The sequence below is a fragment of the Anopheles marshallii genome, chromosome X, assembly GCF_943734725.1.
Source record: "Anopheles marshallii chromosome X, idAnoMarsDA_429_01, whole genome shotgun sequence".
Lineage (NCBI taxonomy): Eukaryota > Metazoa > Arthropoda > Insecta > Diptera > Culicidae > Anopheles > Anopheles marshallii.
In genome coordinates, this window is record NC_071325.1 from 2,908,748 (window position 1) to 2,921,428 (window position 12,681).

General features: G+C 44.1%; 4 protein-coding genes across 4 annotated transcripts; 1 reads left to right on the top strand and 3 right to left on the bottom strand.

Annotated features, from left to right (window-relative positions):
- The first annotated feature begins 1,288 nt into the window (after positions 1-1,288).
- Positions 1,289-5,440, top strand: LOC128706670 (protein shifted-like). The gene is made up of 6 exons (XM_053801647.1): positions 1,289-1,706; positions 1,799-1,984; positions 4,640-4,840; positions 4,916-5,011; positions 5,078-5,281; positions 5,376-5,440. Exons 1-6 carry the CDS (start codon positions 1,289-1,291, stop codon positions 5,438-5,440), a joined length of 1,170 nt encoding a protein of 389 aa, XP_053657622.1.
- An 882-nt stretch (positions 5,441-6,322) lies between these two features.
- Positions 6,323-7,133, bottom strand: LOC128707655 (5-demethoxyubiquinone hydroxylase, mitochondrial). Its single transcript, XM_053802650.1, has 2 exons — positions 6,989-7,133; positions 6,323-6,753 (listed from the first exon to the last, which is right to left on the bottom strand). Exons 1-2 carry the CDS (start codon positions 7,131-7,133, stop codon positions 6,323-6,325), a joined length of 576 nt encoding a protein of 191 aa, XP_053658625.1.
- Positions 7,134-9,116: 1,983 nt separating this feature from the next.
- LOC128713470 (Golgi to ER traffic protein 4 homolog) lies at positions 9,117-10,261 on the bottom strand. The gene is made up of 3 exons (XM_053808367.1): positions 10,256-10,261; positions 9,788-10,153; positions 9,117-9,722 (listed from the first exon to the last, which is right to left on the bottom strand). Exons 1-3 carry the CDS (start codon positions 10,259-10,261, stop codon positions 9,117-9,119), a joined length of 978 nt encoding a protein of 325 aa, XP_053664342.1.
- Positions 10,262-11,092: 831 nt separating this feature from the next.
- Positions 11,093-11,915, bottom strand: LOC128707323 (tubulin-folding cofactor B-like). Its single transcript, XM_053802279.1, has 2 exons — positions 11,793-11,915; positions 11,093-11,695 (listed from the first exon to the last, which is right to left on the bottom strand). The coding sequence occupies exons 1-2, from the start codon at positions 11,913-11,915 to the stop codon at positions 11,093-11,095; spliced, it is 726 nt and encodes a 241-aa protein (XP_053658254.1).
- Between the last annotated feature and the right edge of the window lie 766 nt (positions 11,916-12,681).

The following is a 12,681-nucleotide window of genomic DNA, read 5'->3' on the forward strand; positions in this document are numbered from 1 at the left end:
ATAAATTCACTCGCTGGCTCGATGCGCCTGCTGCAAAGCCTTCACAAATGCACGGCATCGAACCCCGCGGGCAGAACCGTCTGCTGAAGGCGAAAGCTATCCGGTTAAAGGGCAATAAAAAGTGGTTGACCATCGGTCAGTCGGTCCGAAGACAAAAAAAAAACCGGCATCTGCGCGCCGTACGGTACGGGTTCCCCGTTGCAGATTGACACCACAAACCTACAAATGGGCCGGCTAGACGGTGGGGTCGGAAGTTTCCTCATTCTAGCCGTGCTGTACGATCAATTCAGCACAGCCGGATGGATATTTAGTGCAGTTAGCACTGGTCGGCGTTTAATTGCGACCACTTGAGGCGTATTCGTTGAGTGCTCCTGTCTTTGCATCGACAGGGAAAGGCTAGAACAAGGTAGCTGTTGTTGTCTGTATTGGAGACGTCCGTAAGAGCATCCAGAGATAATAAAGCCATTCATGACAACTTTGAAGAATTCCCCCCTACGCAAATAAAGATATCAAAAGTCGCTCGATAAATGTCAACCGGAAGGAATTCCCATCTGCTGGATCTGCCTCATTACGAGTCTTGTATACGGCCTCACTAGAAACGTTCATTTGTATAACACGCTCAGGCAATGGCATGAATGCTCCTACAAACTCTTCGGGGTGCCTAGATCAATTGATAGAACTTCTGCTTGTGTTCTGGAAAGTTTTATAATAAAATATGTTTACATTAAAATAAGATTTTACAAGAATCCGCTTTGAAAACGTCATACTCCAACAGACCTGCTTAACTCTTATCTGCTTAACTGCTGCATCGTTACTGCTGTAGAACTAGTTTCACGTGCTGAAGTATATATTGATTTTATTTCTTTCTCTCTCTCTCTCTCTATCTCTCTCTCTCTCTTATTTTTTGTCCTACTATTGATAGGACGCTCCACTAATCCGTACTGCCTTATCCATTGTATAGGATGAAGGTACCAAAAGAAGCCAATGATAAACTGAGTCATTAAACTCTGCTGTCCTGAGAAGCTTTTGTTCCGAAATCTGGTTTAGTGTGCAGGTGTACTTGTAGACACGAGTAAGATAGATAACTAAGTTGATGAGGTAAACAAGGCTGACAGTAAGGCGAGTCCCAATACGGCGAACGTCTAATGAACGATCGAAGAGGATAGATGCACTGATTTCGGTGAGGAAAGCAAACGGCAAGAAGCGAAGCACTGCGAAAGACCAACCTTGGGGCTGTGTTAATTGGACGAACAACAAAAAACACACACACACACACACTTACAAAGCAATGACTGAATCGACAACCGGACATCAGCAGGCACTGATACTGTTGATGACACTCGCTTGCACACTGCTGCCCCCGGTAGTACACTCGCGCCAGGACTACTATTACACCAATCAAGATCCGTACGAAGACGACCTGTCGCTCTGGATCAACGAGCAGCAGGTGAAGATATTTAGCGGCGTCGCGATGAAGATCTACGCCATCGACAACGGGCGCGTCTCGCCCCATATTCGGGATCCAAACTTTAGCCAGTACCTGCCAGTCATCCCGTCCGAGGTGAGCAGCGTCAACTTCACCTGGAAGGCGGGCACGAAGAAGTACTACTACAACTTCGACCGGCTGATGTCGGTGGATGAAAACATTCTCAAGCCACCGACGATCTCGATCAAAACGTCCGGACGCATACCGACGGACGCCAAGGGTAGGTACGGGCAGGCTCCACCACACCGAACCTCCTTTGCGAATGTTCATTCTAACGTGCCGCTTTGTTATGCTCTTCTTTCCGCAAACCAGAGTTCAGTGTGATCCTGCCATGCTCCGGTAATGTATCGGGCATTGCAATGTTCAGCATTGGACTCCTGATCCAAACGCGGAAAGGCAAGCCGGTCCCCGGCACGCCTCTCCGCATCAAACTGCGTAAGGAATGTGCACATAGAGGTGTGTATGAAAGATCTTCTACTCTAACATCTTCTTCGCAAGGTAGCGTATGCCTTTTTGTTGTATTTGCCTTACTTCTGTTATGTTTTCTATTATGTTTGTTTCCCATTCAACCTGATTTCCCGCATATCCTCTGCAATACTGCTCCAACTCCTCTCGCTTGTATTTTCACCCTGTGCTCTGTTAACATGTCCTGTACTGTACTTTCCCCATTTCATGGCTAACACTATGCAAGCGCATCCCGGCATACCCATGCCCACACTTCCTGAGCACCCTGCATACCCTTCCCGATCCTACCTTGGGTACTGGTTGGTCTGTGACCCCCGTGGAGACACACTAGAATGACGGTGTTGTTATAACGTTTTGTAACGCGCAATTCCACCTGATCGTCTGGTCTTGCAACGATGGGCAAGGCTTGAGGTTAAATGCATTTCAATCCTTCGAAATAGCGAAATGAAACGTTTACTGAGGTAGTAAATACTTGCAAAAAAGAGACCCACTGGCTGGTAAATAATAGTGTGCAAACCTCCAATTCCCAGAACTGCGCGGATGGTTGAGGTTTATGAAAAGTCTGCTTGTTTCAAGTATCTCGAAGACTATTTCTCAGTTATCTCCAAGCCTTTGTACCTCAATGGTCAACGTATTGCAAACAACATCAACTTCTATTTGACCGCACATCAAAGACGCTTCGTAATTTTCAACACAGGCCACGACAAGGCCTCCTCTTTTGACTAGTCAAAAAAACCAAACTCCCCAAAATATCCCCGCCCCAGCTTCTTCGTTGTACTCAAAATCCTTTTACGCTGATTTGCTGCTTTCGCTTCAGTTAGTTTGTAAATGAACCGCTTCTACCTTGACCCTAGTGCATGTTCTTTGAAAACCGCTTTTGCACTCCTTGCTTGGCTTCCACCAGACTCGATTTGGAATAGATTGGCGCAGCGTCGATGTCACTGATGAGTACAAAGTGATACTGTCGGTAGATGCACTTCTAGACCAGATCTTGCCTTACTATATCAATAGATTAGGGACTTCTAATACCTTCAGTATATCATTAGACCAGGATCTCTTCAGGAGATCAAAAATACCTTAAATTAGTGACTGTTACAATTGTGATAGATTTTCGTGAGTATTGTGATTAAGTATTAAATGAGATAGTAAATCGGACCGTGACGTTGTGATTATGTTGAAAATGCCAATTGGACAACGTTTTAAAGAAACACTAAAAAGAAAATAAGTATCTACCTCAATGTCACAGATGTAATTACAATTGACATTGCAATCTGTCAAATCTCTTTATACTCACAAGTTTCAACCGACGCTGGCCAGTAAATGTTTGCTGTTTAACCGTTGTCCCTCTTTCCATCCTTTATGCACCTACAACGCCGGTACACAATTCCCACGCTTCGCGATTATGCAGCATTTCTGAGAACCGCGCGCCCACTGAAAATCGATTTTCTTGTTCTTCTCCCGGCTTTCGCAGCGATTTGTTGATTTATGTTTTCGGAACCGTCTGTGATGGGAGTGCAAAATTTTGAAGCACGCAAAAACAAATCACCAACCCCCAACCCCCGCTCAATCTCTCACTACCACCTCTCCCCCCCACCCACTCCACCTTTTCCTCTCGTGCCAACTATCCGCGTCTGTGTGGAAATGCTGCAAATCGTAACCCCTTTCGTTACACCACCGCAATCCTATCCTCCGTCCCCTCCGCTGGTTGGGACTTGGGTTGATCGGACTTTCCATATGTCAGTGCAGTTTTTTTTTGTAAGAAAACCCCCCCTTTTGGTTTTTTTTACAATCATATGTGATTAGAGGCGACAAAATTGTTTCCGGGGACTTAGCGTTTGTTGCAGTGCTGTTGAAACAACAAACAACACATGCAAAAATAGACAACCACACACACACACACACACAGCGAGAAATGAAACCCAAGAATGTGGAAAGTTCGAGTACGGGAAAACCGAAAGGGAGAGCTTTTCCTATTTACTATATTATTTACATGTTTTGCCAGGGGAGCTTCTGTGCGGTAAATGGCGGTTAAGGGTGGGTAATCGTAGAAAGAGAAAGTGCACTTTACGCCACCCAGCAAAAAAAAAACAAAACAAAAAATAAATAAAAACAAAACACAAACTGCAATACTATCCTACCTTAATATTACGCAAATCGTATCTACATCAATAATTATAAATAAAACCAGCTTCCATTTGTTTTCGTTTTGTTACGTTTTTCATGTGTTGTTTATGCCATATTCTTGCAAAACGCCATCTTAATTCTTCTATCCCCGGTTTGTAACTGCTCTATATATATGTATATATACTTGTGTGTATGCGTGCGTGCACCCGCACACTTGCCTATGTGTGCGTGCTTATGTGTGCACCTGTGTACGTGTGTCTAATGCCACGAACCAACCAAACACCGTCCTTATCACCGTGTCCCTATCGACCTTCCTCGTGTACGTCCTCTACATCCCAATTACAAACAAAAAAAAACAATTCTAAATGAAATTGAAATGAAACCGATACACACACAAAACGTATGTGCCCCCTTCCTTTGATACAAAAATGAAAAAAAAACAAAAACAAAACACGAACGATCGAACAAACACAACGGAACAACAATGGTTCCGACCACCTGCAACGATGACCTGCCCACCAACCCCGAATATCTTGGAAATAAAACACACACAACGAACTAAAGGACCCGACCCGGAGTGTGACAAGAAGTGCGCCAACAAGGGTGTTTGCAACGAGGACAAGATCTGCCAGTGTCCGGAAGGTTATATGGGGCAGTACTGTCAGACGGCGCTCTGCTATCCACAGTGCATGAACGGTGGGAACTGTACTGCGCCCGGGACCTGTTCCTGTCCGCACGGTTACCAGGGCCGCCATTGTGAGGGAGGTAAGGAAGATCTCCAGTACCGGATGCAACTAGTACATCTTACATCTCTCAACCACTTGTCTCTTTTTTTTGCAGGGATCTGTGCGGACAAGTGCCTAAACGGTGGCAAGTGCATCCAGAAGGACAAGTGCGAATGCACCAAGGGTTACTACGGATTGCGCTGCGAATACTGTAAGAACACTAAGACTTGGTTGGACCTCCGAACATTTCAGCGCTAACCTCAATATCAATTTACAGCCAAGTGTGTCATACCGTGTCTGCACGATGGCAAGTGCCGAGGGGTGAACAAATGCCGCTGCAAGCCGGGACTGAGCGGAGATCACTGCCAGATCGGGCGTCGGCAACGTTCCACCTGCAAGAGACCGTGCAAACATGGACTCTGCCAACCGAACCATACCTGCGCGTGCGACAGCGGATGGTACGGGCGGTTATGCAATCAGCGTACGTATGCTTGCGCCATCAAAAAGCAAGAACACTGATACTTCTATCGCTAATATTCTTCAATAATCACCGCAATTCATTCCCACAAAAATAGGTGAGAAGAAGCGCCGTAACACCAACGGAGATGGTGGTGGTTCAGCGAGACTTCCAAAGAAATAAGCGCCACACCACCAGCCGGTTTGGTTCACGCAAGACCGTTTGAATCTCAATGCGCGCGAGAAAAGCCTCGGACAATGGTGTCTACCATCTTCTCCCGATTTTCATCTGTACGTTGGATGTATGTGCAGCACATGGATGGTATTCTCGACTACGGAGCGTGTGTGTGTTCTTTTTATTCTATATAATTCAAGTCAACTCAGTCTTAGAAGGTAGTCAGCTCAAGCCTGAGTACGCTGTCGCGCACATTTGCGAAGGAAGGAAAAAAGAAGCCATGAGCAAAGCAGCGAAAGTAGTAGTTGCACTTCTGTCGCTTGTTCGCCATTATCATGCCAACCGTGCGAAACATTAAGAGTGAGAGATACGAGATGTAGTGGATACGTAACAACAACAACAAAGTGATATAATAAAGTAATGTCTTATCATGTCTTGTGCGGAGAATCTTCTCGGTGTATTATTCAATATGCTATAGACCAGTGATGTTTTAATTATCGATGGAGTCGAGTTCTTGACAGTGATCGGTACAAGAGTCTGCATGTTCAGAGCTCCGTGGACCTGTGGAATTAACTCCAAGTACCAGACTAGTACGAATGGCAATGAAATCCCAACCTCCACATCCTACGTAACAGATGATTATCAAATGATTGAGTCATCCACATCGAGTGAGTGATGGCGTTGATGTGTTCACCAGAAATCAGTTGTACATCAGTTTCATATTTCACTACAACAAAAAGTTTATTATAAAAGAATGGTGAAAGGACGTTCACAATGCATTAAACTATGCTACCAATACAAAGAAGTACAAATAAACGCACAATTAACCTTCCTGGTGAAGCACCTGCCCACAGTTGTATGGGATTAGGAACCAAAAAGGCCGAATGCATCTTACACCTTTTCTGCAATTTTGATCGCTGTACGGCAACCAAACTTAATGACGTCCGTCAGTGCACGATAGAACGGGGCTTGTTCCGCGCCGTGCTCTATGCCCGTATCGTGATGCTCTTGCTCCTCGTCCCGGAAGCGCTGAATCGTATCGAGCAACTCCTTATCGGTGAAGCTCGGATCGTCCATCAGCTTGCGCAGCTGGTCGTTGTAGTGTTCGACGATGACCGATTCTACCGCCACCGTACACGCCATAGCGGCCTTTTCGCCGAGCAGTGCCGTACCGGCACCGAGCGCAAACCCGGCCACGTTCCAGAACGGTAGCAGTGCCGTCGGCCGGACGCGATACTTGTTGATTAACCGATCGAACTCTTCCTTGTGGGCTTTCTCCTGTTCCCACATGTGCTGGATGGTTTTGCCCGCCTTGGTATGTCCTAAGGACAGAACGAGGACGAACAAGAGCGGTGAGCGGAGTTAAGATTTACAATCAAATTTGCGAGCTTGGCTATCTGTTTAAGGAAGGCTGGCAATTGCATGTCAAGATATCTTTCCTTTATGAGCGAGTGAGGATGATTCGGTGCGGAACGGTGCATAATGTTTGATATGCGATATGCATAAAATATCATTTCATGTTAGCTGTTATCCTACAGATAAGAGAAAATGCCTTACCAAGAACTGCCATCTGTCCACGGTATATTTGGTTCGCTCCCAGCTCACCGGCATGGTCCACTCTGATAACGCTGTCGATCAACTTCGAACAGCGCTGTGACAGCAGTTCACGACCGGTGTGAACGCCTCTCGTTATTTGTAACATAATTTAAGCTAAAAAGACAACAGAATTATGTAAGTATTCCAACCAAATTTATAAGTGTTGAATCTCGTTTCCACTAACCTTGCCTTATGGCGTGGATTGTGCAGAACGATGGAAGTTAGTATGAACTACCCCCTAACCTATTGCTTTGCGTAATAAACTATGTTAACCCCGAAACGTTCACAATTTTCAGTCTGATTACTAAAAAAAGTTCACAAATATTCTTATTGGTACGATATTTCACAACAGTTTTTACACATCTCACACAGTACACCTAGGAAACGCGTCGTGTTTTAAGCCGCTTGCCGGAATTTCATAACAACAACAAATAGAGCTGCTGTCAAATTGCGTCAGCTGTTTGTCGTTCACGGTGCATTGCCATAAAATGCGATACGGGGAACGTTCCGAAAGCCACAATGTTGCAGAGGTGTGTCTTGCGTTCACATCGCCTGGAACTATGCAATGGCGGTATTTGGGTTATTTTCCTCTCGTTACTACTACGGCAAAAAATACTGTTGGTCAAATTGGTAACATGCGGCAGATCATCCGGAAATTTTTAAAGTCCTAAACCTCTTCACTTCAAGCAGACTTCCTCAAAAAACAAATTCAGGGACGGACTGTTAAAATAATTTTCTTGAATTTATTCTTCAAGAATTATTCGGAACTTCAGCTAGATTTATATGAGTACCGTGTGTTACTTTTTATTGCAGATAAATAAAGATTGTGTAACGTGATTCGGATGAGTTAAAGATACCCATAGCTAGCCCGCTGTGTTTACGTATCACCATTATCACTCATTCAACCGTTTTCATTGCAAAATCGTTACGATCCCTCGTTGTTACGACTATTGGATCCGAAAGTTTCTGTGTACATATGTACCAGGTTTATATTGTGGGTGAGTAGATATTTGCCTTCCTTATCTTATCCGACTGCTGGAACCGTTGCAAATCAATATTAGCTATATCACAAACGATACACCATGTTCATCTTCATACGATGATGTACGCAGGGAAACGTATGGGAAGTAATTTAGGCGAGCTGATGTACTCGTTATCCAAAATAAGCTTTACAAAGCATGCTCAGTTAACGAAACAACTTATTGTAATATTTAATGTGTGATCACATGGTTAGAAGTTTTCGTAGCAAAACAAAAAGCAAACGCTCATCTCTTTCTTGTACGCTCTGTTAGTCTAATGACCGCTCGTTATTTGAAATCCAAAATCCAGGTTTGTGAATCTGCAAAGCATGCACTGATCGCTTGCCGAGATGTAGAAACAAATAATCTTTTTCGAATAAACTTAACCAATAAAAACGATAAATTTCTAGGGCTGGTGTTGTAGCTCGAATCAATGGTAAAAAGGTTCACAAGATGCACAATTGCTTACTCCATTGTGTTTATCGTTTGCTGTACTGTTGTTTAGTACTACTCTCGATGCGAAGCTCATTTTCCGTTCTAAATTGGTTCTATTATAATCGATCCTACATTACCTACTTCCCACCCGTACGGAGATGGCATATATTGGAATCATGTACTGTGTCGAACAAAACAATAGTACCATCTCTCAATGTTATCTGCAAGTTGTTGGAATGCCTACATAAATGCGATAGAATCAGGCGAATTTTTTGGGAAAGCATCGTTTGCATGTTGACACCAGATTGCACTTGTGCATGAGATTAGGAAAAATTTCGTTAAAACTGCCGACTGAACGTATCGACTGATGTTACGACGTAGCCGAACTTGCTATGGGGGAACGGTCCGAATAGGATTAAATATCTCGTATGATTTTAACACGTCTATGAAGGCATTTCAACAGCTTAAATATAACATTAGGAGGTGGTCCTAATGTTTTGTACGACACTGTACATCTATGCTTGTCGTCCGATCTCCGACCCTCACTAGCGCACACAAAAAAAAATATAATTAATTCATTTTCTCATCCGGCTTCCTTCCTAGTCCTACGCGATTCTATGCAATTCTGATCACAATTAATCAACCTCTCCGTGCACGCTAGTACCCTCCTCTAGTTCGTCCTCTTCCAGGTCGATAAAAAACTGCTGCAGCAAATCGCTAAAGATAATGTTCCGCTGCTCATACCTGCTGCCATCAAAGTATTTGACACCTATCTTCTGCAGATACTTTTCGTAGGACGGATCCCGCTCGAGCGATGGTTTGTACAGCTCGCAGAGCGCCCGAAACGTCGCATACTTGCGATTGTTCTGCTCGACCAGCTGCAGCAGAAAAAAGAGAAAGTTCAACAGCGGAAAGGCGAACGGTGGATCGGTACAGGCGATGCCCGTGTGAAATTTACAGTACGTCGCAAACGTATCTGCAGCAACCGTCGGTTCCTTCAAGGCAAGCTGCTGCAGTACAATATGGGCGACGAACAGATCGATCTCGCTGGTGAAACCTTTTGTGCGGCTGATTTCGATCAGCAGAAACCCGCAACTGGTACCGTCCCTAGCCAGGGCGAAGTGATGACGGGCGTGAGTGAGATCACTCTCCCGATAAAGTATCTGCGCGTACAGCTGGTGCATCAGCGGATGTCCGGTCGGAGACATCACGAGCGAACCGCTCCATTTCATTGCCTTTTCCTGCAATGGATAATGTGGTCAGTAATCGCGTATTACCTACGCTGCGGGAGAAATTTTATACTCACGAGCAACGTTTCCCGATCGACGATACTTGGTTTAATTTTGCCAATCAGCTCTGTAAGCCGTTTCATCCACTGCTCACTACATCCACCAGTAATGCCAGCCTTTTCGAGTGTTTGTATAATCAACAGACCGAGATCCGCACCACTGCTGTATTGTTCGTGCTCCAACATCGTCAGCGCACCGTCGTACAGCAGTTCCAGCACGTCGTCATATTTCCCCTGCGACACATACCGAAAGTAAAGCGTGCGGTACATCTGATGTGCTTCATAGAAGTTCTTCGATTCAATGGAAGCTCTCAGTTTGTCCAGCACCCTCGATACACCGCGCGATGATCCCGTTTTGATCGGTAGCGATTTCTCCTGTGATTCCTAGCAAATGTTGTGAGAAAACAATTAGTAATTAGTCCGGAAGGCACAGCGTGAAGTGCACGAAGGGAAACTATAACGAAATTGAACGTCCTCAATTCTTACCTGCATGTTATTTACACCATAAAATAGCTTCGAAAGCAAAATTTTTTACGAGCACGAGTGGCAACAATCACGTAGAATGCAAGATGCAAGACCACAAAATATCTAAACGTCAAAGTGTGTGTGTGTGGCTCGGCTGTCAAGATTTGGTCATGAAATACAAGACAGATGATGCGAACATTTCGACAGTTTGCGAACTATCGTTCAAATCGCGAATTTGTTATTTTAGCTCAAAATAATAAATTATTTGCTGAACACTTATTTGAACATGGAAGTTAATAAATTCTGCGTCATATTTTAATAAAAAGATATCATTTGAAGATTTAAATTAACGTTACCTAGATTGGAAAAACCAAGATACCACAGTTTAACTACACCAGTGGTGTCGAACTCTGTCGGACTGTTCTCCGTTTTGCTTGCAAATATTGTTTTATCATACATACAACCATCCTTTTACCTGTATTGCACTGCAACAAAAGATTGTTCAAATTGTTAATTAAGCTTTCCTATTGTTTGTTATCTAGCAGCTTTTTTGATCTTCGGAGAGCAGGTTTATGCGTGGGATTATTCAATTTTTATTTGAAAAAGAACATATTAGCGTTAAATAGTGACAATATGGAAAGAAACGTTTTTCAACGTATCATATAACATCGAAACGAAAGTGCATGAAAGCTTAGCTACAAGAGAGACAAGATGCACTCGATTCAAATGATTCTGGTTCCTGTTTCTTCTATTCTCCATCATCATATCACTTAAGCAAAGCGTGCACAAGCACAAACACAGATGCACACTCCAATGGAATGCCGAAAAGAATCGTCGGAACATCCATCTGGCTGGCTTTTACAGCTCATCATCGAGGGAAAACTCTTCCGGTGGAAAATCGCCCACCTCGATGGCTTTCGGTGCGACGAAGCTGCCATACTTCGGTCCACAGTCGAAGTATCGTTTGCCGTTCACGCTGCCATCGTTCACCCCGAGCGGTTCGTCAAACTTGACACCGATGAATACGCCCGGTTTCCCATCCAGCGGACCCTTGTACATGACGGTACCGAGCCGGACTGGATTGTTTTTGGCAGTCACCCGGCACCGAGCCCCGATGGTGGTGGCGTCGAGCTTACGGCTATCTTCCTCCTCTTGTCGTTTCCGCTCCTCTTCCTGTTTGGCCATCTCGTCCTCGTTGTATTTGCCAAGTTTGTTTTTCTTCAGAAAGCTGCGCAAACTGTCCGCCTTCTTGTCGTACTCTTCCTGCGATAGCTCGAATTTCGGTACATTCTCCTGGATGCACTGGAACTGATCGACAACGTGCACCCGCATACCGTCCTCGATCGGATATTTACCCAACGATTGGCTATCATCGTCCAATTTCGACACCAATCTATCCCCACTGTACAGTTCGAGCCGCATAGTACCAGCATTCCCACCGGTAATTGGTTCCAGCTTCGCCTGTAGGGAAACAAATCGATCCTTTGTTAGCAGATGGTGCGGATGGAATAGAGACAGAGAGAGACCATTACATGCCCAGCCGAAGCAGATGACTCACCTTGAACTCGTAGATCTTCAATGTTCGGCTGTATTTTCGTTCGAACGATACGGTGTCATTCTGTGAGTTGGATATGTTGATTGTGACGATATCGGAAAGCTCAAAATTACTCGTCGGTGCCATTGTTTGTTCCTGCTTTTCAACGTTCCTGTCCGGCCTTTTAATGCTTCTTCTATTTACGAGAAAAGATGTATCCACCTATGTTTGATTCGACTTTTGACTAAATCCCCACAATCAGAGGCTTCTTTCTCTAACCTGACTTTGACTTTCCAGATTAATATATCTTCTCTTTCATGCTTCGAGTCGGTGAACTTATTTCGCTTATGCTTATGTTTTTTTCTTCACTCCCCGTTATGATCTCGTGCGCCGACCACCCAATGCACAATGCAATGCACACAGCAAGGCAGCTTTCAAAAGGGCTCATTTCACTCAAATGTCAGCTGTCAAATCAGCTGTCACGCTCAAAATAATAAACACAATTATTTTAAATTCACTGTTTTTCGGATCGATTTATTGGGATTGTTTTACTGTTCCTGCTTATTTATTGAAAATACCAATAAGACGATTTTCTTCGTATTATCAAACTATTACTATTTGATAAGAAGCTATTCTTAAATATAAAAGAATAAATCAATCCTAATTTCAGAAAACCCTTTTCTGAGTAAAAAGATATGTATTTTTTTTTTTTTTTGTGTGGATAAATAATTTATTTGTAGTACTTTTCACTGTGGAAGTCTTTTTCAACACGCCCTAAAGTAGAACTAACAGAGGTAATAAAGACTCCCTGTGTAGCCGTATCTCCAGCACTGTTTAGCAGCGTAGAGCACAGTGCAGCTGGGGGGAATTCGAGCCCCAGTCCGGTTGGTTTTATTGGTTTTGTTCTTGAAAT

Bases quoted from the DNA above. Each gene is read 5' to 3' on its own strand.
- LOC128707323 (XM_053802279.1), bottom strand. From the start codon at position 11,915: ATGGCACCGACGAGTAATTTTGAGCTTTCCGATATCGTCACAATCAAC. The intron at 11,696-11,792 runs GTGAGTCATCTG...GTTTCCCTACAG, and splicing joins TGAAGATCTACGAGTTCAAG to GCGAAGCTGGAACCAATTAC.
- LOC128707655 (XM_053802650.1), bottom strand. From the start codon at position 7,133: ATGTTACAAATAACGAGAGGCGTTCACACCGGTCGTGAACTGCTGTCA. The intron at 6,754-6,988 runs GTAAGGCATTTT...TTCTGTCCTTAG, and splicing joins TGGACAGATGGCAGTTCTTG to GACATACCAAGGCGGGCAAA.
- LOC128706670 (XM_053801647.1), top strand. From the start codon at position 1,289: ATGACTGAATCGACAACCGGACATCAGCAGGCACTGATACTGTTGATG. The intron at 1,707-1,798 runs GTAGGTACGGGC...TCCGCAAACCAG, and splicing joins CATACCGACGGACGCCAAGG to AGTTCAGTGTGATCCTGCCA. The intron at 4,841-4,915 runs GTAAGGAAGATC...TTTTTTTTGCAG, and splicing joins GGGCCGCCATTGTGAGGGAG to GGATCTGTGCGGACAAGTGC.
- LOC128713470 (XM_053808367.1), bottom strand. The intron at 9,723-9,787 runs GTGAGTATAAAA...TATCCATTGCAG, and splicing joins TCGATCGGGAAACGTTGCTC to GAAAAGGCAATGAAATGGAG.